Source organism: Cavia porcellus, unplaced genomic scaffold, assembly GCF_034190915.1.
Source record: "Cavia porcellus strain 051 isolate PalLab524CR breed Dunkin Hartley unplaced genomic scaffold, mCavPor4.1 scaffold_8, whole genome shotgun sequence".
NCBI classification, from domain to species: Eukaryota; Metazoa; Chordata; class Mammalia; order Rodentia; family Caviidae; genus Cavia; species Cavia porcellus.
This window is the reverse complement of record NW_026947491.1, coordinates 34,008,423-34,034,046: the sequence shown is the minus strand read 5'-3', so window position 1 is coordinate 34,034,046 and position 25,624 is coordinate 34,008,423. Positions and strand designations below refer to the sequence as shown.

Sequence of the window (25,624 nt, the reverse complement as noted above, 5' to 3'; positions counted from 1 at the left end):
GACCTGGATAGAGGAAATGAAGCCCTGAGAATTTCTGGGTTTTCTCTCAGCTCCTGCTGGTGCGTGTTACTGCAGGCAGTGCATATGTAACCTGGCTGAAACAAAAGGACGCAGGCTGGGGGTCTGACTCCGCCTTCTGCATAAACGCCCCTTTGACAATAGCGATGACGCTTTTCAGACCAAACCGAGATCTGTTGCATTCATATTGAAAGTTAATTGGGAGCTTTTACAGTCTCCAAACTGTTTCATCAGTAAAAACACTTCCAATAGACAAGCAAGCTGACAGTGCCTATTGAAAAGGTGGCAGGCAGAATTTACAAGTAACCACCTGGAGGACTCAGTCTCACAAGGCTCCTCGGTGCTTCACTGAAAAGCATTGCAGTGGTTGTCGTTGGGAGTCTTTTGCAACCCCAGCTTATGTGACGCTGCCCTTTGATAGTTACCCCAAACAAGGTCAGCATGGGTGGATACTCCTGGTATCTTAATGATCGACCAGTTTATGGCTTGATTGAAATGAGTGCTCGATTGCACACTTCTTGGGCAGATACTGTTAACCAAAACGGTCCCCAAAGAAGCCTCACAGAATGAAGTAGGGAAAAGGAAATGCGACCCAGGAATTCGTGGTTAATTTCAGATCCACAGAGAAAAATAGTAACCTTTGAAGTCTCTCCCCAAATCTCCATACTTTAAGGCAGAGGAGTTCTGTGTTAGAATTATTTCGGAGAATCATGTTGAAAACTGGAATCCATTTAGCTGATAAAGAGTTTATTTGAATTACAAATCATATTGTCTGAATCAGGGTTTTCGACCTATTTTAAAAGCAGAGCCACAACTTTTTGGTCTTTGCCACATTTTTAAATTTGGCTTCTCAGCTGTCTTTGCTTTGCAGCTGAGAGAACAGAATGGACCACAGAGATATTTACTTGACTGATCTGTTTTTGGCAACTTGTTTGTGTATTTTTAAATCAATCACAATAGGCAATTGTTCGGTTGTATACTATAGAAATGTGTACCTTCCAAGTCACTCACAAGGAATCCTGATGGTACAGGACTTTTAAAAAAGTCGAATATCCAATAAATCTGTGGTCATTTTAAGTAACTTTTATTTGACAGCGCTTTAGAAACTGACCACGTTTTAAATACTGTGCATCCCTCTCCCCTCTCTTAGCATCCCCATCACCTGGTGATGAGGCCATCAGAAACTCAAAAAGCTGTAGTTCACTAGACATCAGACCTCTGCTTGTTACTAATCTATCATTCCTTGCTGGGCTTGCTTTGAGGTCCTGTTTCTGGATTCTCTTGGTCTTTTCTGCAGACGAGTGAGCCAAGTTCCACTTTCTCTTAGTGCACCTATAAATATCTCAGAAGCGAGATTAGCCTGAATGTGTGCGGGGCATTTTCCTGTGTTTGAATAATGATGTTCACTCGGCCTGTTTTTGGAAATCCTTACCGGCATACGTACTGAGTGACCTATCACCCGCTTTACTTTTGCTGTTATTTACGGATGAACATAAATCTGCCCTAAGCTGCAGCAGTCTCTCCTAAAAGCCAGGAAGTCTTGAGGGGAGAATTCATATGTTAATGAGTCCTTTGGAGTGAGAACTTGGCTCTGCGGGCCATTTGCTGACTGTGGCGGGCGGAGAGGTGACCGAAGCGGTCACCTCGCACATCTCCCTGGCCCGCGGCCGGGGTGCACCTGCGGGCGGGGGTTTGCGTTCCCCCGCCCCAGCCCCCAGGCTCCGGGGTGCAGCGCGCGGACGGAGGGCGGCGCTCGAGCTCGAGGCCGGCCAGACGGCGCGGTGGCTTCTCCCGGAGCTGCGCGCTCACGGGACCTTGTGGACACCTGCCAGGGGCACAGCCCGCGGTGACAGTTCCTGGAAAGCAGGCGGCGGCGAGGGCTGGCCCGGCGGGCGCCTCCTGCGGTCGGGAGCGGGGAGCAGAGCCCGGCCGGGATCCGCAGGAAGCGAAACGGTTACTTTTTTTTTTTTTTTTCCTGCGGGCTCTGGTTACTTGTGGAGCTTGTGCGCCCCGGGCGGACTCCGGGCGCTGAGTGGAGACGGGCTTGTCTGTGTGCCCGGAGGCTCTGGAGAGGGAGGAGCAGGAGCGCGGGGCTTGCAGTGGCCGGGACGGGGCGACCCGACCACCGGAGCAGAGCTCGGAGGGGACGCCAGGGACGGAGGGTGCCGCGGGCCTGCAGGCCTGTTTGGGTGAGCATCGCCGCGGCGCCCGAGCGGGGTGGGCCGGCGACCCCTGCCTGCCGGACGGGACCCGCGTGCGCTCGGCCCCGCAGTCCCCGCGCTGCCGGGGTCCCCTCCGCCAACCGCGGGCCACGGTGGCCGCGGGAAGCCCGCTGTGCGTCCGCCTCGCCCGCGGCTCCCGGTTGCAGGCCTCAGGTGGGACCCGGGACGCCCCCGGGCTGGGGTGCTGCTGCGGGGGCGACGCCGCCACGCGGGAGGAGGCGCGAGGCTCCTGCAGAGCTGGGGGAGGGCCGCGCGGAGGCGGCTGCGCTTGCCAAGGCGCGGGGCTGGCCGGGGACCTCGCTCCGGGCCGCGGCCGTCGCGCTGGCCTCGGGGCGGGCCCGCAGCCGGGCGCCCCCTCGCGGCTGCGCTGGGTGCGGGGTCCGGGGCGGCACTGGAGCACCCGTGGACTCCGGCGCCCGCTCGCGGCTGGGTGAGAGGTGGCCTCTGCGTTTCTCCAAGAAGGGTGACATCTTTTTCCTCTTGCCCTTCTGCAGCCCCGCTTTTCAAGGCTTGGCTTTGCACGTTCGTGTGTGTCCGTCTAAACCCGGCTGTGTATGGAATTTGTTTTCACAACCAGTCTTGTGACTGCTCAAACACTTTATTGAAGTGTTTTCTCTGGAAACTTGTTTCAAATGAGCGCTGTGCTTTTCACAAAGAGGAGTCTTGTTCAGAAGCCAACAGGTGACGGGGTGAAACCCGAGTCTGTGTGTACATTGGAGTTAAGTCTGGCTGCCGTTTCCTTGGGCTGCCGTTGAAAACTTTCGAAAGTCAAAAAAAAAAAAAAAATCAACGGGAGACTGACGGGAACGCGCTTTGGAGAAAATACCTGCGTCCAGCGTGGTGAAGAAAGGGCGAGTGGGGGCAGTACTCGGTGCGGTCCCCTCACCAGCGGCGCCGCGCGCCCTGAGCTTGTCCTTCTGCACCGGTTTGCAGCAGCCAGATAACCTGACCCCAGAAGCGTCCCCCTGGCAGGGACTCGCTTTGTTACCATATTTCCTCCTTTTGTTAAGCAGCCTGCCTTACTGTCATGGAATGCATCTGCATGAAATTAGAATGCTTTGAAAGAATTCAACATTTCCTCTTGGAAAAATGAATAGCTTTTGGCAACTGTGTGGTACACCATTCTGACAGCCCCCACTCAGTGGTGACAAAATGTGAGTTGAATGGAGGTTTACCTGGAAAATAGGTACAGAGAATCCCAAAAGGCTTATCATTTACGCCACTGATCACTGGACGAAGTATTCATGGGCAGTATTTTCACTAGCAGTGAAATTGCGCTGGGCCCTGTTGACAGTATCTTGTCTCTTCCAGAGAACAGACATTGGATGTTTTTTGGGGGCATGAAAACTTTTAGCATAGGGTCTTTGCACTGTTCAGATCTTGATTGCAATAGCTTTGATAACTTAGATTATTACTAAGTCAAGGACATCATAAGGAAATGGGCATGTCCATAAAGCTTGTAATTTGTGTATTGAAAAGGGAAATGTTACAGGTTGCTGTCCTTTCATTTACCTGCATGTGTAGCCTGAAAGAGTTAAGAGTAGTTTCTAGAGAGATCCATCTTCTATGCACTAAGGCCTTGTTAACAAGCAGTTTGGTTTGGTTTGCTTTGGTTTGCTTTGGTTTGGTTTGGTTTGGTGTTTGTTTGTTTTGGGTTTTTTTGGTGAGGCACAACCCCGAATTTGCCAAGCAGGCACTTAAGCAGCTGAGCTAAACCCCTGTCTCCATGTTAACAAGCAGTTTAACAAAGAAGTTGTTGAACAGTTTGTGACCCACAAGATACACTCAGCAGCAGGGGACACCTAGGGAACGGCAGTAACACTGACTTTGCAAATCATCTGTGCTGGTTTTGGTGATCAAAGGACTTGTAGCTTCCCTGAGCATGTTCACACAAGAAATACTTTTTCGTGAGAATCCTACAATGCCATAGTAGTCTTCACCTAGGAACCAGAGTGAATTCAGTGGCTAAAGAACTAATAATTAGAGATATGACCTTAGCGTATTCAGCAGCAGGCACCGAATATTATTCTCTCTCTCTCTCTCTCTCTCTCTCTCTCTCTCTCTCCATGATTTTGATTTGGTGACTTGCTCAAAAAAAAAAAAAAATAGGAACCACAGCAGAATTAACTGATAGTTATAACCTCAGTATGTAACTGATTGACCTCATCCTCTTGAACTACCTCAAATCCTACTTCGCACCCACAGTTACCCTAGTATCTTTATGTATTGGTCCTCAAAACTATCTGTGACTCATTCCCTCCACCCCCACCCCCGCTCCTGTTATAGTACTGTCCCTTTCCTCAGCCACAGTGTTCAGGCTTCCTTAGGAACAGTGGGTGACTTGGCCCTTCCCAGGCACCTATTTCTCCTGTTACTACTATGTTAATCTTGAAGACCAGAAATACCAGGCATCTCCCACTCATGTGCCTTTCACCATTTCCCATTGAGTCCAGAGTCTCTCACTTGACAGGTATAACTCTTGAAAAACCTGAGGTACTGTTGTCATGTATTGTTGCTTCTTTGGAAGAATGTTTTCTAGTGAAACTGTCTTTTCTTTACTGCCTCTGGATGTTCATACACTGTCCTGACTTACTAAGCTCTCTAAGGAAAAGCAGTAAAGAAAGGTCCAGTGATGTGTATGTCAAGGTCAGTCAAAACAATAATCTTAACCTCTCCGGATGCAGTGATCAGCGCAACAGAAAATAGAGATTCCCCAAATAACCAAATTAGCACAGCAAAATAATACAGCTGCTTTTAGATTTGAATAACACCTTCTTGTACAGCTATCTTATTTCACCAGTGATTTCTGTGCTTATGGAAGGAATGGTTAAGTCCTCACCCACAGTGTGATCACTCCATGTATTTTTGGATAATTTTTTTCAATGGTTAGTTGTCTAAATATTGGAGCAACACATTTTTTAAAAAGGCTTGGAATTGGCTGGTTGTTGGCAAAAGGGAAAGGCTACTTCCTAAAAGACAAACAGCAGGAATCCAAACACAAAAGCAAGGAGGCAGGAAAACCTATAGAAAGTTGTGGGTCAGGGGCTGAGACTCTGAACAACAGCTCCATGTTATGAAGTAGCCCTGAACCCCCTCCTATTCCAGGTGAGGAACCCGGCCAGGTCACATGCGCTGGATTCAAACTCAAGTTTCCTGAGTCCTACAGCCAGTACTCTTTCCACTGTGCTCAAAATGAAAACAAGGGATCAGACAAAGGCTAAATTGCACATTTAATTGGCGCATGTGATCCTATTAAAACATGGAAATATACCGTGGAATTTGGAAATGTTTTTTATCACAGTGGCTACATATTTTTAACATCCTGGCCGTTTAATGGCAAAATGTAATTTGCCTTTTTGATTGCCCAGAACCCGTCCACAGTGACTTTTAAATATAAAGATCAATGAATGGAGCGAATAAATTAAGAAAGTAAATTTCACAAGGAGCCCCTCCTTATGCTGTCATATTGGATAAATGAGGCCATGCTGTAATTTGGGGAACAGGTGTCCCCCACAACGAAGCACATATAAGGTGTTTACAATCTCTCCAGCAGAGACTACTGCTGGAGAGAACTGCTATCCTGTGTGGACTGTCACACACCCACTGTGTGTGTGCACTGTGTGTGGGTGTGTTAGGAATGGTGGCCTGTAATTGGGCAATATCCTTTCCCTTTCAGGAGGCCAGGACACTCCTGAGCTAAAAAAGATGGAACCCAGTGAGTGTCCCTGTTGGCCTTCATTTGTGTTTCACAGGTTGTTCCTATTCTGAAGGAAACCTGTTTGTCACAATGCAAAGTCAGTGCCAGCTGCAGTAATAACTGCAGTGGGAACTGTTTCTTTACATGCATGTAATTTTTTTTTTTTTCTGTCTTAAAACTCTTCTTACCTGTACTTTCAGGAAGTAAGGTAGTTGCTACTTTAAAAGAACTAGGTCTCTAGGGCCTGGGGATTTAGCTCCCTGCTTGTCTGGTAAGCACAAGGTCATGAGTTCAATCCCTGGTACCCTGAAAACAAACAAACAAACTAGGTCTCTGGATGCTTAGTAACTTGTGTAAGTGTGAGGACTGCAGGGCTGAGCTCACTAAATGCTCGGCATCCGTGTTGTCCTCTGCCTCCTCTTCTCCCTGGGTCAGGTGCTCTCTTGACAATTTTACAATGATTGAGAAGTCACACCTGCAAACTGTGTTTTGATTCTTTTCAAATGGTAAGAAGTAACTTTTCAAGAAGAGGGGAAGAAAGGATGAGAGAAATAGAAGGTCCATTGTCTATGGCATGGTTTCTATAGAATACCCTTGTGACAATCCTAAGAAAAAAATATCCCACTCTACCAACTGAAAGCTTCTCACATCCCTATCTATGCCCTTTTTGTTATTAATTTTTTACTTGGTGCATTTAGTCAAAACAGTGTCTGCACTGCATTCAGCTTGCTTGAATTAAATTCAAATCTGTGTTCTTGGTGCTAGACCTCAGTGCTATCCAGGTGTGTTGCTGGTCAGCGAAGGTTTTGTTCAACTACACACTTCCCAGATGGTCAGATCCTGCTTGGACCTGAACCAATCCATTCCTGATCATGGTCTTACTGTCTTTTCCCTGTATTATGAGATTTATTTACATACACAAGTATAAAGACACAACAGAAAGATAGGTCTTCTGTTAGTTTATGTCCAAACCTGGTGCAGGGTTGGTTCACGCAGCCTTGTCATTCACTCATGACTGGGGTAATTCTGTTTATTATAGCACTTCAGGACAGTAAACTTGTCTTAAGGAAGCCACAGAATAATGATGGTTTATACAATTTTGGCTTTTTGTTCTGTTTTCAGCTTTCTAACCTGCTTTGCACATAGGTTGCACTGTTTGGGGGATACAAGGGGTGGTGTTGGGGATCAGACCCAAGGTTTTCGTGCTAAGCAGCAACTTTGTCAGTGAGCCATACCCCTAGTCCTTGCAGACAGCTTGCTATTAATTAAATGTGTTTAAAAGAACATATGTAACTATAGTTATAAGAGAATGTAAGACATTACTCGAATGGGGCCTACAAGGAACTGGGGGAGGAAGATGCTGGTGATAAAGCAGACAGATGAGTGAGCGGAGTCACTGTGAGTCTAGGTGCAGGGTATATGACAGTGCCTTTTACTGTTGCAACTTTGCTGAAATTTGAAATTAATCAAAATTATAAAGAATAAACAAAGTGGAGGGCTCAAGGTAGGGCCATGATTGTCCATCTGCGGACAGTCGTCTTCTGCAGAAGAAAAGGTATGACGATAAAACATTTTACACAGTCCCCAGTTTGAATAATTCTGTTTTATAAGCCTGTCCTGTCATTTAACTTCAACTACCTGAAGAGATGAGCTGAAAATGAAGGCAGCTGACTTTCTGCATTTGATCTGCTTCTCTAGGGCCTCCTACCTCAACCTACAAGGTGGTATTTTGGCAGACCAAATAAGAGGCTCAGATGGTATTGTTATGGCCAGGCCACCCCTTCATCTGTGTTGTCAGAGTAAATACTACACAGCAATGTGAATGCCTCAGTGGCATGTGTGAAACTTAATGGAACCATGCTTTGCTCTATCTTTTTGTTTTAACTTTTTAGTGTTGTCATCTAGGGCAACGCTATCTAGGTCTGCTGGCATGCGTAGAAAACCTTAACATGAGGAAAATCCAAGTGCAAGTGTTTGTGTCACCAGGTAAAGAAAAGCAGCTTGTGGTGACACAGCATCTCTTACCATGACTTGGTCCAGGTGGAGGCCAGGCTGTGTAACTCATTCTTCATGCTTCATTTTTGGTCAGCTCCTCTAATATAAAGGAAAAATAAAATGTTGTCTGAGAACAGACTGTAACCAGTGAATTCATGAGGCCAGTGAGGTTTCAGAATCCTGGAAGGTATGTCTTCCACGGCCCTGTGGATGGATGGCTGACTCCTCTGCAGCTGGATTGTACTGTGGTGGCTCCACCAGTCACCAAAGAAAAAAAACTGGCTTGATCCGATGCTACCCTTAGGAGGCAATATGGGGTCAGACTGTGGTCACTGGAATCACAAATTGCCCTGTCCTGCTTTTAACCTACTGGCCTTGGACAATGGATCCTGAGGCAGATTACTCTGAGGCTCAGTTCCTTATCTAAGTCAGGTACCACCTCCACTGGGTTGCTGCATATGGGGTGCAAAGTCATAATAGCACCAGGCTAGTCTCCGAAGGAATATGTGATCTTTAAAAGTAATATCCAACACAGCTGAATGCCATGTTTATGATGAAAATGTTTGTGTCACTCTTGTTCCTAAGGTTGTACTCTTTGGTCAGTGACAGTCTTCAGTATAGTTAGTTGAAAGGACCAAATGGACATGTGAGGGTCACAGGTTTGATGTGTGGCCAGCGCCAGTCACATCCATGTCAGCAACTAGTGCTGGTGTTGACTTACCTTGATCCAGATGGCAATTTACATTTTCCACAAAAGGCTAATCAAGGAATACAGTGTGACACTCAGATCTCTGACAATCTATCTTTGTGCTAGCTTGGAAAAATCCATGGTTTGCTATAATGTACAGTGTTTTCTCGTGTTGCATGCTATATATAGTTACATTAAATTTTTAGGTTCTACTTACTAGTTATATCCTTTGTAAACCTGCAGAGTACACGATATAGTATCTCTTCCCAGCCAGATTAGGCAAGGGACAGATATTCAGATTTCATGAATCAGATTAAATTGCATTGAAGACACGAGTTCTGGTGGGCGCTTTTGAGTTAGTAATTAGTCTTTGCCTCTGGTTCACAAGTGGGGGTTGTTTTTTTAAAACAAATGGGAAAGACTTAGACCCAAGATATTTTCTGACTTTCATTAACACATCCTTTTTTATTGCCGAGCTAGAGGAATGTGCCTATGTTTAGAAAGCCTTTCCTAAGACATGAATTGCACCTGTGTGAAACAGCTTGTTTGAAGGGTCACAACCTCTGTGTGGTAGTATAGGAAATGAGGTCTTCTTTGTTCAGGGTGGATGAAAGTTAAACTTATTAGTTAGAATAATATCTACAGTGTGGCATTGCTCCTACTTTAAGGAAAGACTACAGCCATGAGATGCTTGGCCTACTGTTTGTGAACTATTAGAATTATTTAAGTGTATTTTAATTTATAAAAGAACTATTACATTTTGATAATCATATTTTAATAGGCAACACTTTCTAATAGTAAGTAGGGTTGGCATGGAAATAGTTGCTGGAAAATGACTATCTTGGGCTGAAATTATTTTATTTACTGCCTTTTCCTTTGCATTTAAGCAAATGGGAAGATTTTTAATAAGGCAAAAGAACCTGAGGGGAAGCTGTGTAACCCTGGAAAGTACCTCATTTTCCCCACCCATCCTTCCTCTAAAATGATTGAGTTGAATTAATTATAATTTGCTTTGTGTCATGGTGGGGGGCAGATATGAAAAGTTCCACCTGATTCTAAAAGTTCTTTTTTCTTTGTTCTTTTGGGTGATTTTTGAGACTCAGAAGACACTTAGAGGACGATCCAGGTGACAGCAGAGTTGCTGAGGCTTAGGGAAGGGAATGTTGTCATGATGCCTTTTATTGCTCTTCCTCGAAGGCTGCTTTTCATTCAGAGGAAGATCTACTTTGCCCAGCAGTGGGCTTGGCCTAGGGCATTTCACACACAGTAGGTACTACATTTCTTTTCAGTGAATGCTGGCTTATAATGCAGTTAAACATGAATAGTCACCAAGCTGGATTTTATTTGAATCTAATGCTGTATTCAGTTACTGTTTGTTGACGAGTGTCTGGCTGACTTAAGCCCCTTATTGAAGCTTGAGGACTTAATGTGCTATATAAGGATTAACTGTGCTGTTTCCATTTAACATATAAACTAAGGGTAAAAGTATCACGATTAGAAGTCTGAAACCTAAGCAGTATGGCCCAGGGATCCATTCTCAGCAGGTGGCACTGCCTCAGTGGCAAACTGGGGAGCTGAGCAGGGTTCTGCAGCCATTCTTTATGGCAGTGAATCTAGGCAGATGGCCCAACCCAGCACATCCTCCCCACAGTACCTATGAGTTCGTGGAGTCTTCACTTGTAGGCAAGTTAGGAAGTCAACAAAGCAGTTTTCCTGAGTACTCTTCCAGTGAGTAGTATGCGGAGAGGGATCCCTTTTATATGCAGCTTAAATGAGCTTTGATGACAATTTTTGAAGAACTGAGCTGGTAAAAGCCATTTCTAAACTGTATATCCCTAAGTAGCCCTGAGGACCAGAATGTGGTGATATAGTAAATTTCTACTTTCTCTGGACCCTGTGATAGGCAAAAGGCATCTAATAAAAGCCCTAGAAGAATTCTTCTTGTTGGTAAATTGTTTTCTCTTGTATTGTCCACAGCAGCCTCGACTGGATGACCTGGAACTGAGAAACCCAGTGTTTAATTTTATTACTATGCCTTTGGAGATGGAGCCCAAAATGAGCAAACTGGCCTTTGGGTGTCAGAGAAGTTCCACATCTGATGATGACTCTGGCTGCGCCCTTGAGGAATATGCCTGGGTACCCCCAGGCCTCAGACCCGAGCAGGTAGGACCTGTCATCCTGTTGTGGTTTTTAGAGTGATTTGAGAGTTTAGAACATGGTTTTTTTTTTTTCTTCTTCTTTTTCGTTTTTACCAGTACCAGGGATCGAACTCAAGACTGCCTGCTTTCAAGGCAGGCGCTTATGCCACTGAGCTAAATCCCCAGCCCCTTAGAACATGGTTTTAAAAACACATAGATCAGCTGGGTGTGGTAGCACACACCCGCCACCCTAGCACTTGGAAGGCTGAGGCAGGAGAACTGCCATGAGTTGGAGGCCAGCCTGAACTACACAGTGAGGACCCTATCTCACAAAACAAAACCAAACACATAATAAAGACAAACTGAAAAAGCTGTACACGGAATAGCAGTGCAACACTGACAAACCACCCTCCTCTGTCCTCACACGTCTTGGGGTGGGTTTGAATGTTTCCTTTTTAAGGTCCTACTTAATGTCAGTGGTGCCACTTCTGCCCTCATGATAGATGAGATCCAGCGCAGTGCACGTACATTTGTTATGTGGTTTTCTAGTCACCCAGCAGACAGTGAGTGAAATTTACCTTAAAACTTTAGTGATAACAAGATCTTCAAACTTTCGTTCCCAGGCCAATTCTCAGGAATGCTTTTGCTTGGAAGAAAGATGCAAAGCCGTAAGAATCCACTGAGGTGGTACTGCCTAGAATTCAACCTTTGATAACTAAACCCAAATCTGACCCTCCAAAGGGGGACTGGAAAACATTAATTTAATTATCTTAAGGAAGACAAGAACAATCTATATAAGGTTACTTGTATTTTTCCAATATCCTTATAATAATTAACTTGTTGGAAATCCCTGGCAATAGCTGTTAGTACAGGACAAAACATTTTTTGAAAGAGAAGATTGGATGTGCTTACATCTGTGTCCTGTGGCCCGGGACTCCTTTGAGGATAAGGTATTCTTCCTTCAGTCCCATACAAAATGTCTGCATACACAGGTGGTATTTATTAAGTGTTCGTAACTGTAAAAAGCTTACAGAGTCAAAGCTTATAGGTGAGGGGCAGGGGAGCAATGGCATTATTCTGACAAACTACTTGCTAAAAAGCACCCCTTCTTATATCTTAGTTGGGCAGCTTTCCTTTGATACAGACACTAAAGCAGACAGGTCCAAAATCCTTCATCCATCTTTTTCCCTTGGAATCACTTTCATTCCTTTTACTCACTGTAGTAACTTTTACTGTACTCATTAAGGGATATTACAGAAAGACAACAGAAAAAAAATTTAAATTCTAGGCAAGCCAAGCACAGTTCAAAATGGCTCCTTTCTCACCTCCTTGGAAAAACTGACTCTGTGTATTGGAAATCAGCACCCAAAGATGCTAAGTAAAATGTAGAACAGACCTGATTGGGGAGACTCTACAGAACATCTTTTGTCTCTGTAACATGTAAAATTTAAAGAGCAAGAGAAATCTGTATAGTGGTTGGATTCAGGAGTGTCACACAGCCTGTGTGGCGACTGCACAACTTGCTTGGACTCAGGCTGACCCCCTTGCCTGACCCTTGAAAGACTGGCTGAGGAAAAGTAACATTAAATGTGCATCTTTTATGGCACATCATTTATGATGTCCCTGTCATTACAAATTGCATTCCTGAGGAGCAGTTTAACAGCTGGATGCTGGTTTTCTGCATGTCTGCAGTTCTGCCAAGTTGGCTCAGCTGGTTTTCTCATTAGCTTCTAGAAGCTAAAACCTGTACCATGGGGAAGGTAAAGACCACGTGAGCTACGAGGCGCAGGTTCTGTTACTGATGTCATTCTCTGTGTCCTTTATTCAGATCCAGCTCTACTTTGCATGCTTGCCAGAGGAAAAGGTTCCCTATGTTAACAGCCCTGGAGAGAAACACCGGATTAAACAGCTTTTATACCAGTTGCCACCACATGATAATGAGGTAAGGTAAGAGGAAGGAGGCTAATTAGAAAGAAGTACATGGTAAGCATGAAGATGCTTTTCTTAAACCCCAGCTCCTTGCTGACCCAACCTCTTTCTCTGAAAATGTGACCTGAGAATACAGCTTCCCATTCTTGTAGAGGAGAAAGGGCACTGGTATAATAAACTTAATGTATGTTAGTTTTTATAGTGTTTGCAGCCACCCAGTGATCACCAGGGCCCACAGATTCCCAAGCACCCCATCTCCTCTAGCCCCATGTGGATGCTTAGCCAGAAGTAGATGCAGAAAGTAGGATAAAAGTGGCAATTAACAAGTTTCAATCCTGTTGGGAAGGGTAGTATCTTAAGTTTTTTCAGCATCTTTCTGCAAAGGGTTTAAACATTTCATATTCTAAAAAATACAACAAGGCTGTTTCTTCAGGCGACACTTCCCCTTTCCTACAAGAGGGCAACATTAAGTATGATGTCTTTGTTAAAACTGGGGGTCCATGAGGCAGGGCAGCTAAATTTTCTCTTTTATTCCGAAAGTAAAAGAAAGGGATAGAAGATTGCACTCCAGCATGGGCTGCTTCTCCCTTTCTGTGCAGGTGCGGTACTGCCAGTCATTGACTGAAGAGGAGAAGAAAGAACTGCAGGTGTTCAGTGCTCAGCGAAAGAAGGAAGCACTTGGAAGGGGAACGATTAAACTTTTGTCCAGGGCAGTGATGCACACCATGTGTGAGCAGGTAGCCTTTCTAGGATGAGCGGTGTGGGATAACGTGGGTGGGGCTAGGAGACAGTAGCCTCCAAACCTCCAAGAAACACAAAAGACAGCCTAGCCTCTTACATTATAGTGATTTATATCTGTAAATGGTTGTGCCGCTGTGTGACAGTGGAGTCACGCTGCCCCTATGTAAACATCAGGTGAAAGCATGCAGTATTTAAACACTGCAGGAGCATGATGAAGACATCCAGGTCCTTAATGCCAGCTCTGCATGGGAAATGTATCCAGCAGGAGACTGGCTCAGGAGAGCTGCAATTGTGTGGGTCAGATGAAACTGGACTCAGAAACAGTCCAGTGTAGTGGTCCATCAGAGCATGTTTGCTGCAATTGAGAATCTCAATAATCTAGTATTAAAGAGCCATCTAGTCACTAATAGGAGGAGGTAAAAACTTTCTTGCTCAAAAGTAGGAAATGCTCAGACTCCAGCCATTAAGGCTGATTATAAGCACGAGGTCATGAGTTCGATCCCCAGTACCGCAAAAAAAAAAAAAAAAAAAAAAAAAGGAAGGAAGAAAGGCTGATTTAACCAAGCAAATCCGTTTGCAGTGTGGAATGAAGATAAATGGAGGGGAGGTCGCAGTGTTCGCCTCCCGGGCTGGCCCTGGTGTATGCTGGCACCCATCCTGCTTTGTCTGCTTCACGTGTAACGAGCTGCTAGTCGACCTCATCTATTTTTATCAGGATGGAAAAATTCACTGTGGCAGGCACCATGCAGAACTGCTCAAGCCCCGGTGCTCGGCATGTGATGAGGTAATAAAAAAAAAATTTTTTTAAAAAGTTCTTATCTTGATGTTGGAAAAAAAGTTGATAGTAAGCCAGTATTGCACTTTTCACAGCTAAGCAAATATGTGTGTCTCCAGATTTTTATTGTGCATGTGTATTTTAAGATCACTTTGTACTCTGATACAGTGGAATAATCCCGTAACTAGTAAGAGAGGTCACTAGATATCTTGTGTGCTTTCCCAAGTATAGTGGCATCCTTAACGAGATGGAGGGAGAAAAGCAAGTTGCAGCAGAGTATGTAGTAGATGATCTTATTTTTGTTAAATACAGAGAGAGGAAAACCAGTAGAGAGTACATGCGTGTATATACTCAGGAAAGGCATACACAGACACACAGCAAGAGAACAGTGGTCATCTCCTGGGGCATGTGAAAAGAAGATGCGAAAGGATATTTCTTTTTCTTAAACTTATTTTAATGTAACTTTAAACTTACAGAAATGTTGAAGAGATACAGAATTCCTTTACCCTTTTTTTGGTTTTCTCAGATGTGACATCTTGGTGCATGTATCAAAACTAAGAAATCAATACTGATACAAGACCAATGCTGAACCGTAGAGTATATCTCCCCATTTCTGGTACTGATGTTCTTTTTCTGTTCCAAGATCTAGTGCAGGTTCCTCTGTGATGTCCTTAGTCTCCTTCACTCAGTGATAGTAAAATTTCAGATTTCTTTTGGAGACAGTATCTCAGCATATATCTCTGCTTCAACTGATATCAGTACACTTACCATGCTTAGCTAAATTATAAATTTTAATTTCACAGATTTCTTGTTTTTCAAAGGTATGCTGTTTGAATACTTTCTTGAAATAAACACTAGAGATAGCCACCAGGTCAGATGAAATTTCTATCTATATAAGTGCTGTTTACAGAATCTCACCATCTAAAACTGCAATAGCTCTACAGACCTTTTAGTTTTGTTCTTACTAGAACACTCAGACCACTAAAATATTTCAAGGTTAATGTGTTGTGAATTATGCCACCAAAGTGTTACAAGAGAGCAAAAATAGAACCAATGTATTACCTCCAATATATACATGTTTTTTTTTTTTTTTTTTTTTTTTGGTCTTTTTCATTTTTATCGGTACCGGGGATCGAACTCACGACTGCCTGCTTCCAAGGCAGGCGCTTATGCCGCTGAGCTAAATCCCCAGCCCCTATATACATGTTTTTTCCCAGTCCCCGCTGCCCTTACCTGGGAGTACTGAGGACTGAACCCAGGACCTTTGCACTGAATCACACCCCCAATACATTTCTTCTTTTTTTTTTTGTCTTTTTCTTTTTTTTTTATCGGTACCAGGGATCGAACTCATGACCGCGCACTTGAAAGGCAGGCACTTACACTGCTGAGCTAAATCCCCAGCCCCCCCCCAATACATTTCTATTTTAAGACAATGTCTCACTAAATTAAGTTCCCCAGGTTGGCATCACACTTGATATCTTCCTACCTCAGCCTCCCAGAATGCTAGGATTACAGGTATGTGCTACAATACCTGGCTTTTCCAAGTTAAGCAAAAAGTTAGGTATTTTGTGTGTGCTACAATACCTGGCTTTTCCAAGTTAAGCAAAAAGTTAGGTATTTTATTTTTTTGCAGCCCTCAGTTCCTGCTCTTGTTTTGTAGCTAACCCAAGAGTTAAGCCTGTGGCTATAAAAACAAGGTTAGCCTTCAGATTGAAGAGCCACTGCCTGTCAGCTGCTTGGAATCCTAAAATTGCTTGTCCAGTGGAAGAGTTTAAGTTAGTTTACCTGTACCCTATGCTTACAGATTATTTTTGCCGATGAGTGCACAGAAGCGGAGGGTCGCCACTGGCACATGAAACACTTCTGCTGCCTTGAGTGTGAGACGGCCCTGGGAGGGCAGAGGTACATCATGAAGGATGGGCGCCCCTTCTGCTGTGGCTGTTTCGAGTCTCTCTATGCCGAATACTGTGAGACCTGTGGGGAGCATATTGGTGAGTGCACGGTCCAGATCTGCCTGCTGGTCATGTAGCCATCCTTCAGTCTACCCTCAGCCTTGTTTTTCCATTTTTAAAAAAACACGAAGGTCTGATTTACATGCAGTGAAATGTATGGGTCTTAAATGTTTTTGTTGAGTGAGTTTTGATACACAGCCCATTCTCATTATGTGCCCTGGTGAGTGCCGCACCCATGAACAGTGAAAGGTTGCTCCCTGGAGAGATACAGAGTGAAGTTTCCAGTGAGCTTCTCTCTAGAAGATCACACACCCACAGTGCCCCCTATGCTGGGGACAACCCGTGTCTCCCAGGGGCCAGGCTAGCGCTCTAAACTGAGCTTTGACCCGAGCCACGTTTTTAATCAACCCATCTGTACACCACTGTTCCAGTTATGGATTAACACTGAATTCACAGCCAACAGCACTGTCACCGTACAATTAGTAGTTTATTGACACATCACAGCTTTGCACCTTGGCAACACCAGGTAGCACCTCAGCATTATTCATAGGGGCCATCTTGAACAGCAAAATTGCCAATAAAAAAACACAAAAATCGTGGCATTAAATAGGCTGTGACTAGGACACTGGTAAGAGAACTGAAATCCAAGGCAGAGCATTCCCTTCGTCTGAGCGTACCTAGGAATGTGTGTGTTTGCTGACCTTCATTTTTACCCCTTGGAATGCTTGTAAATGATCAGGCATGTGTTGGGCTGACTTCCGGGACACAGGTAAATTTCAGAGCAGCAAACCCACAGTTACAGAATCTATAAATTGTGAGGATTAATTGTACCCAGGTAACCCATACTCCTTTCAAGATATTTCCATCACTGGAGAGTTCCCTCTTGTGCAATTTTTCTCCATTTCCTTCTTTAGATCACATCTTACGTTATGCTGGTTTTCCTTTTTTTCTGAACAGGTGTGGACCACGCTCAGATGACCTACGATGGGCAGCACTGGCACGCCACAGAAGCATGCTTCTCCTGTGCCCAGTGTAAGGCCTCTTTGCTGGGATGCCCATTCCTTCCCAAACAAGGTCAGATCTATTGCTCCAAAACCTGCAGCCTTGGAGAAGATATCCACGCCTCTGACTCTTCTGACTCTGCGTTCCAGTCAGCACGCTCCAGAGACTCCAGAAGAAGCGTCCGCATGGGCAAGAGCAGCAGGTCAGCAGATCAGTGCCGGCAGTCTCTGCTCCTGTCCCCTGCTCTCAACTATAAGTTTCCTGGCCTCTCAGGCAGTGCGGATGACACCCTGTCTCGGAAGCTGGATGATCTGAGTCTCTCCAGACAAGGGGCCAGCTTTGCCAATGAGGAGTTTTGGAAAGGCAGAGTTGATGAAGCCTCTGAAGAGCCTGAAGAATGGGCTGAGCATGAAGATTATATGACACAGCTCCTCCTCAAGTTCGGAGATAAAAGCCTCTTTCAGCCACAGCCCAGTGAGATGGACATTAGAGCTGGTGAGCATTGGATATCTGATAACATGGTTAAAAACACACCTGAGTTAAAGCAAAACCACCAGAGCCTTGCAAGTAAAAAATACCAATCTGATATGTATTGGGCTCAGTCACAAGATGGGCTGGGTGATTCCGCTTACGGCAGCCACCCAGGTCCCGCAAGTAGTAGGAGGCTACAGGAACTGGATCTGGACCATGGTGCTTCGGGATATAATCATGACCAAACACAGTGGTATGAAGATTCCCTAGAGTGCTTGTCAGACTTGAAACCAGAACAAAGTGTTCGAGATTCTATGGATTCTCTGGCTTTGTCTAATATCACAGGTAAGTTATCTACGGGTAATGGAACATTTGAAAAATGAGCCAAAGTTTACTCAAAAAATTATAATTCAGTAGGGATTATTTAAAACTATAAATGCCAGACACTGCAGCAAAATAAACCTGTGTGTGTGTAAAAATATTTTCAACACAGTCTTTCTAGATATGAATGATCCCTAGTTTAAAGAGGAGAAAAACTAATTTTTTATTTTGGATAACGGTGCCTGCTCTGGATTATATCCAAAAATATCTGAATTCTTTGGATTGTGCTGTATGTATTTTAAGATATTAAAATTGGCATGAGTATTTTAAAAGTTACAAACTTTTAAAATATTGTCCTGTATGGCCCATGGCAAGAGATAGCTTAAGAAGATCTGAACCTTTTAATTATAAAATTTATGTTCTCAAAGCACATTCATATCAGTTATCCACTATATCAGTTATCCATTATATTTGTAAAATAACCCCGAGCTGTATAGGTAAGCTATATAAAAACAGGTTGTGAATCTCATATTTGTAGTGTCTTTACAGACACAGAGGTGTTGCCCTTGTGTAGCTAGTTTTATAACCCACCTATTGACACCTGGTCCTGACGCAAGGACTGTATTACCGTGATATAGCTAGGAAAGGCTTTAGTGGCTGCCCACTGACGAGCAATGAGAAAAAGCACATATGGCCTCTTACACTGCTGAGGGTAAACTCAGGGACTCAGGCATAGTAGGCAAGTGCTTGACCATGGAGCTACGTTGTCATCCTTTCTTAAGAGAGCTTTAATTAAATATTGGAATTCAAAGTTTTCTTTGAAATGTTTCCATTTGGTAGCTGCTATGTAATAATGTCAAATTAGAATTTTTGATAATCACATTTTTGTCTTTGGCTCCTGTTCTAGGGGCTTCCGTTGATGGAGAAAGCAAGCCAAGACCATCATTATATTCTCTACAAAATTTTGAGGAGATAGAAGCAGAAGATTGTGAGAAAATGAGCAATATGGGAACTCTGAATTCATCTATGCTGCACAGGAGTGCAGAGTCCCTAAAAAGTCTAAGTTCAGAGTTATGTCCAGAAAAAATCATGCCTGAAGAAAAACCAGTACATCTGCCAGTACTCAGAAGATCCAAGTCTCAATCTAGACCCCAGCAGGTCAAGTTTTCAGACGATGTCATTGACAACGGAAGCTATGACAACATCGAAATTCGGCAGCCTCCAATGAGTGAAAGGACACGGAGACGAGTCTACCATTTTGAAGAGAGGGGGTCTAGGGCTCACCATCATCGCCGCAGGAGAAGTAGAAAGTCCCGTTCTGACAATGCCCTCAATCTTGTCACAGAACGAAAATACTCTCCAAAAGACAGACTGAGACTTTACACCCCTGACAACTATGAAAAATTTATACAAAGTAAAAGTGCCCGGGAGATCCAAGCATACATCCAGAACAGTGATCTCTACGGCCAGTATGCCCATGCCACATCTGACTATGCGCTGCAGAACCCCGGCATGAACAGGTTTCTGGGACTCTACGGTGAGGATGACGACTCCTGGTGTTCTTCATCCTCGTCCTCCTCATCTGACTCAGAAGAAGAAGGGTATTTTCTTGGGCAACCAATCCCTCAGCCCAGACCTCAGAGATTTGCCTACTACTCAGACGACCTTTCTAGTCCAACTTCTGCACTCCCCACCCCTCAGTTTGGTCAGAGGACAACTAAATCCAAGAAGAAAAAAGGACACAAAGGCAAAAACTGTATTATTTCTTAACCAAGTAGCTATGGAGAGCATTTGTTTAAGCTTAGCCATTAACCATCAGAATATTTCTTTCTTCCATAGGCAAGTTGCTAAGATAGTTTAAAGTGCTTTCTTTGCCCATGTAAACGAGGACCCTACTGCTGTTTACAGTCTCAGATTAACATATGAAAGGTGTGATTTCTCTGGTTTACCCTGGGGAGGGGTGTGCCAGGTTAGGGTGACATCTTGTGCCTGTGGCAAGTGTGTTAACAGTTTCATCTAGCTGCTCAATCTCCAAGAAACTGACATGAGGTGATTGGACAGGACTGTCCATTTTAGGAGATGGAGATATTCCAGCCACCTTTGACACAATAGTGTTTGTCATGTAAGTCGGGTTGGCTCAGGTCCTGATCGGTCTGTCTTGTGAGGCATGCACATCGTCATGATGACCTAGCCAACACTGTGCATTCTATTGTGTGAGGCCAACTTGTTCCCCATTGGCCCCCATTAGCCAGGTAATCATTGTATTAGCTTCAGCTACAGATAGGAAAAAATTGCTATTTATAATGTAGTATTTCATAGACTTAAGTGTATTCCTAATTTAACGGTGCAAATATTAATGTACATACTGTACAGTTCAGATTTTAAAGCTGATATTTTTATATCCCTGAATTGCAAGATGTTTGTTACACTGCAGTGCTAGACTTGCTAGGGAACCAGAAACAGCATTTATGGATGAAATGATTGCTTGTGGTTTAGTCAGGGCTTATTAAGTTTAGACAGTCAAATTTATATTGCCTAGTGATGGAAAGTTAAAACTCAAAAAAATTTTTCAATATTAAAAAAAGGCTCTGTATGCATGGTGGGGCTATGTAAATACTCTTAAAATTATGGCCCTATTTTACAAGTGTTATTTATGGGTCAAGCAGTGTTAACTACATAAATGTACAAACACCACCACCATCACCACCCCATGCCCCTGGAATATATGGTAAAAACACATAATTGTCTGGGTGGATGTGTTTTCTCTCAGCTCTAAAAATACAAGGATCAGCTTGTTGTGGCAGAAGTCTTTGTAGATTTGAAGTGGGGTTATTCCTTTTTACCCAACAGTTAAATCTGTTGGCCTTTAAAAGCAATTTTCAAAACTAGGTTTTCTGGGTTTTTTCCTTTTCATATCTTTTAATTAGTGGATGCTGTGTCACTAAGTATTTCAAGTTCCTATGAGGGTCTAGTTCAAGGGAAAATTATGTTGAACTAATGAGCAGATATTTTAATATGTGCCATTCTTGCATATGTGTCTCAATCCTAACTAAAGATCCTGGTGGCATCTGGGACCTTTTAGGGAGGTATTTAATAAATGCTTAATAACAAACTACCTTCTGAATACACATCTTTCTAAACACATAACCTTCAGTTGCTCCTGTGTTCAAGCCATGACTTATTCTGCATCTTACTGGTACACAGCTTTTGAGACCTGTGTGTCCATACACCTCCAGTAGATGGCAAACAGGCTTTCCATATTTATCAGAGGTGTTAGGCCTCATGGAGGACAGATGTAAATCCAGTAGAAACTAGTGGACAGACATAGTAGATAGGTTAAGGCTTTATATCTGAGCTAGAAAGATGCTCTTTAGAAAGCACCAACAGAGTGCCCTACCTAGAGTTACCCATCCCCTGGTCTGGTACATTTGAAAAACATAACCATGAAAATAAAATGCAAGCACATGATAAAATCTTCAGAAAGGACAAATACTGAAGCTTCTTTTTGTCCCCCCAAAAAGATGCTCAAAGTACCTGATTTAAGTGTGCTGATTAAAAATAGTTGGTGGCATAGCTCAGTTATAGAGTATGTCCTTAATATGTGCAGAGTCCTGGGTTCAATCCTTGGTAGCAAAAAAAAAAAAAAAAAAAAAGCAGTAAACTACATATTGTGACTTTTTTTTCTTCTTTATATAAACATTCCATAATGCTTGTAAGTCTACCTCTTCTCTATGACTATTTAATATTCGACTTTTGGATATACATCATTATTTAACCAGTCCCTTGGTGATATAACTAAATTTTGTTATATCTTATACTATAGAGGCATATGTACATATAAGTTAGGAAGAAAATAATCAATTTTGATACTGCAAACTTTCTTCCAAGAAAATTCTGATTTACATAATACATGAGAGAGCTTTCTTACCACAACCTCACATAATACAAGCAGATTTTTTAAAAGAAATTTTAGACCTGTTAGAAGACTGCTATAGTGTGTTCTTTATAGCAAATGATACTGAGCCTGGAGAAATGCAGACATAAGATGCTGGCATTTCCCTCAGTAGTTTCCAAGACTATTTGCTTTTGGTAAATCTGGCAACAGTCATCTCAGTGGTTTTCTTAATTTTCTCATTTAAGGGTCAGATGGCTTGCCAAAGGTTTCACAGAAATATTACAGTGATAATGTAATCTTCATGCTTTTAAGTCCTAGCTCATAGAAATAACAGAGAAGACTACAAAGGGAAAAAGGAAACAACTGTAGAGAAAATTAAAGCATGTAGCTGCTAAAAGATGTGAACAGATCTAGTTAAGTATAAAATAACCACATTCCAAACTTTTTATCCAAGATAATTATCAGATGTTCCAACACACCTCTCATTCAGGGATAAAGCAGAGCTTTGGGGTGCATTTTCCTCACCACCGAGCAGTCCCTGCAGGAACACTGCCTGAGGCCCTGGAAAGTGCTAGCACTTTGCAACTCTCAAGAAAAAATGATTCATTTTACATATGCATTTGCTGTTCTCTATATTCCACTCTCTAGTTCCTGAGTTCAATCAGAAGTACCAGAAGTGAAAGAAAAATATTTGCTGACCAACAGTATTGCTCTGAATACAAAACATGGGGTGAAAATGAGAGCAAAACAACCCAAGAAAAGCAGATCTCCAGGTGTGCCATGGGAGAAGCAGTGTTGCTTTCTCAAGAAAGGCAAGAATCTGAACTTTGGGGAGATCTCCCAGCTTTCAAATGCTACAATGAATTCAAATGTTTCTGAAACACTACTGAGCAAAATAAGCCTGTTAACATCCAGTCTCCCAACTCTGGGTTATTAATTCAGGAATGTGCGCAGATTCTTCCAGCCTTAGAGCTGTCTAGGGGAGGCACAACTAATTACTGTTTATAGAAATACCTTTGTGGATGCAGAGGGAAAAATTAGTGGGATCTAAAATGAAAAATTTCATTACATGCCTCATATAAATTCAATGCTAGTCACAATTAGGATAAAAATCCTTTCTAATGAGGAAATCACTAATTGTAATAGTGAGATTAGCTATTCACTAGAACCAGTAGAAGGCATGCTCCTCTACATCACTTGGGTTTTCTGTAAACTCTCAAACGCACAAGAGTGGGTTCCAGGAAACGACCTTTCAAGAAGAAATGAGCAGAACAACTGAATTTTCCAATACTTTGTATTTTACCAAGGTTATGAAATTAGAAACATTACTTGAGAAATAAAACTTAAAGGTAGGTTTAAAACTAGTTATGGAAAAAAATAGAGATTACACACACACACACAGACTTGGTCATAGGATTACAGCCAGTTTATTCTGTTTGAATAGATTCAACTGACTGGTCAGATACTCCTATTTTAGGAATGGAGTTTTAGCCATAACTTTTCCAAAGGAAAATTCTGCATCTCTATTGCTTTATGTGTAGAAAGTACTATTTTGCCAACTTCAGAACTTGCAATGCACTTGCTGGAATCATTTGATTCCAGACGATGTATACAATACCATTAAGAATACTGAAGTGGTTGTCTTAATACTATTAAGTCCAGCATTTCAAGGTAACTAAAACATTCACACAACTGACACTGCAAAAGATTACAAGACTAATGTAAAAGAACTCACCACAAAGTTGATTTGCAGAGTAATATGGAACATACAGGACTGCAAGATTCAGGTGGGTTAGGATATCCACCTCTCATTAGCTTGAACTGGACAAGGCTCTGATGGGTTCTACTGTAGGGTGCTGATCCATCTCATTGGCTTTCCTCTGGCTTCAGCATTCTGTGGAGACTGAACTGTACTTAGCAGGTCAGACAACAGCACTCTTCTTGCTCAGCATAAAATGCTTTCCCTCTTCTGACAACATACCTACCAGCACGGGTTCCTAAAATGTCCATCTTCCTCCCTCCTTCCCTTAACACCAAGGCATGGCTTAAGCGAGCTAGAAACTTTTAAAGTATTAATACTTGCAAATCTAAGTAAAAGGTTAAATAATGAACTACCGATTTTGGGGATGGTTATCTCGCAATCAATGTACTGTATCTGCATTAAGTTGGCCTTTTCTTCACTAACTGGTACTTTGGAAATTGTGCAGAGTACAAGGAAGGGTAAATAGTTTCTCCACAGTTATTCAAGGGAAAAGACTTTTTTCCTCCATTATAGAAAAACAATTTTCCCCTCCCTCTTAGACTTCAGAGGAATATGGTGTAAGCAACGCTGAAAAGGTGTCAACTGTTGTTTAATTAATCATGGTTCCTAAAACAGGAGAGTTTAGTACCAGGTTCATTCTGCTGAAATGGGTCTTCTCATAACCCATTCTGTATCCTAGTGCAGCTGCCAGAGATTGACAGAGACCAAGACCCAAGCTGCGCTGTGGCTGCAGGACCTGTAACTGTACACCGCTTGCCTCTATCAACTGGTTACCCCTTATGAATGTCAAGGCTGTTTCTGAGAATAGCTCTAAAAAGCACAAGTCAGGAACCAAGAGGGAAGTAATAGGGTAGTGAAAAACAAACTTTTAAAAAGTTTGAATTTTCAATTTTTTAGTTAATTTAATAACTTACTAAAGTTGTATTTATTAAATGTACACATGAACAGCTAGTCTATCTAAAACCCTGTACTGAATTACCACCAACTTTTTCTACTTATTCCAAGCATACTGACCTCAGACTGGAAAGATCTACGTAAAACCCTAGCCCTGCCCCATGATGACAATGTAGACTTACTTGGACAAATCATAACTTTCCTTGACTTTGACAGTAAAATAGAAAATCTTCACTGGCTCTGTGTTTGATCCTTAGCACAGAGTGGAAGGAAGGAATTGCACTGATGAAGAATTACATGTGAGCATGTTTTGTAAACGACCAAACACCAAAATGGTAGTTCTAACCTTATTAAAATAGTGAAATAAGAAAAATGTTTCTCAAAATTCTATACATTTAGACTCATCTGAAATAAAACTCATTTTAAGCTACACCCAAATGATAGTGTATTCTACTTATGTTTTTAAATTAATGAGAAATAACTGTGAAACCCGTAATTTAACAATCTAGGATCATAATAGCAATCTTATGTTAAGAATTCAAAAAGCTACACATACTATAGAAATAGCCTATGCTACACAAATATGCATCAGGTTGTAACAATACTTTGTCAGTTGTCACTCATACACAGTTTAAAACTCAGAGTCAGGGGGCTGGCAAGTCTTCTGTACAATCAGTCCAATTATCCCTAAATCCTAGTACAATGGAAATGGAGGATGGTGTAATCTGATCAGAGCCAACTTCAATTAAACCAACCTCTGAATGTCATTGGACAAAACTAAACAATGACTTTGAGCAGAAAGTAAACTGCTATAATAAGAAACAAACAGTAATGTAGTTTAAAGACTGTGCTCTCAAGTAACAGTTTGCATGCAATGTGTGCATGCAGGGATCCAGGTCCCATCACGGCTCTGCAAAAAAAAAGGAAAAAAAAAAAAATCAAGCTTTATTTCCCTTACTGCACTCTTGGGAAGGGACAAAAGAGCAGGATGGAGACACATGCAGTATGGGTCAATCTACAGCATTACAAGGAAGGCATAACAAGTACCACCTTGGTTAAGTAATTATGTATTTATCAACTCTTAGTATGGAAAAAATGAGAAAACAGATGTGGTTACTGATTCA

General features: G+C 42.7%; 1 protein-coding gene across 9 annotated transcripts in view; it reads left to right on the top strand.

The window, feature by feature from the left end:
• Positions 1-21,064, top strand: part of Prickle1 (prickle planar cell polarity protein 1) — a 95,983-nt gene extending 74,919 nt beyond the window's left edge. For 2 of the 9 annotated variants that reach the window (XM_005006512.3, XM_013159378.2), the window contains exons 2-8: positions 10,598-10,783; positions 12,587-12,700; positions 13,287-13,424; positions 14,009-14,212; positions 16,008-16,194; positions 17,113-17,973; positions 18,857-21,064. In XM_005006512.3, coding sequence (XP_005006569.1) covers positions 10,652-10,783; positions 12,587-12,700; positions 13,287-13,424; positions 14,009-14,212; positions 16,008-16,194; positions 17,113-17,973; positions 18,857-19,719 — 2,499 coding nt within the window. In that variant the 5' untranslated portion in view covers positions 10,598-10,651 and the 3' untranslated portion in view covers positions 19,720-21,064. Of the gene's footprint in view, positions 1-1,838; positions 1,972-2,000; positions 2,208-3,248; positions 3,395-10,597; positions 10,784-12,586; positions 12,701-13,286; positions 13,425-14,008; positions 14,213-16,007; positions 16,195-17,112; positions 17,974-18,856 lie in introns of those variants that run through there. The other 7 variants (XM_003475855.5, XM_023567575.2, XM_023567574.2 and 4 more) reach the window with 6 other exon arrangements.
• The last annotated feature ends 4,560 nt before the right edge of the window (positions 21,065-25,624 follow it).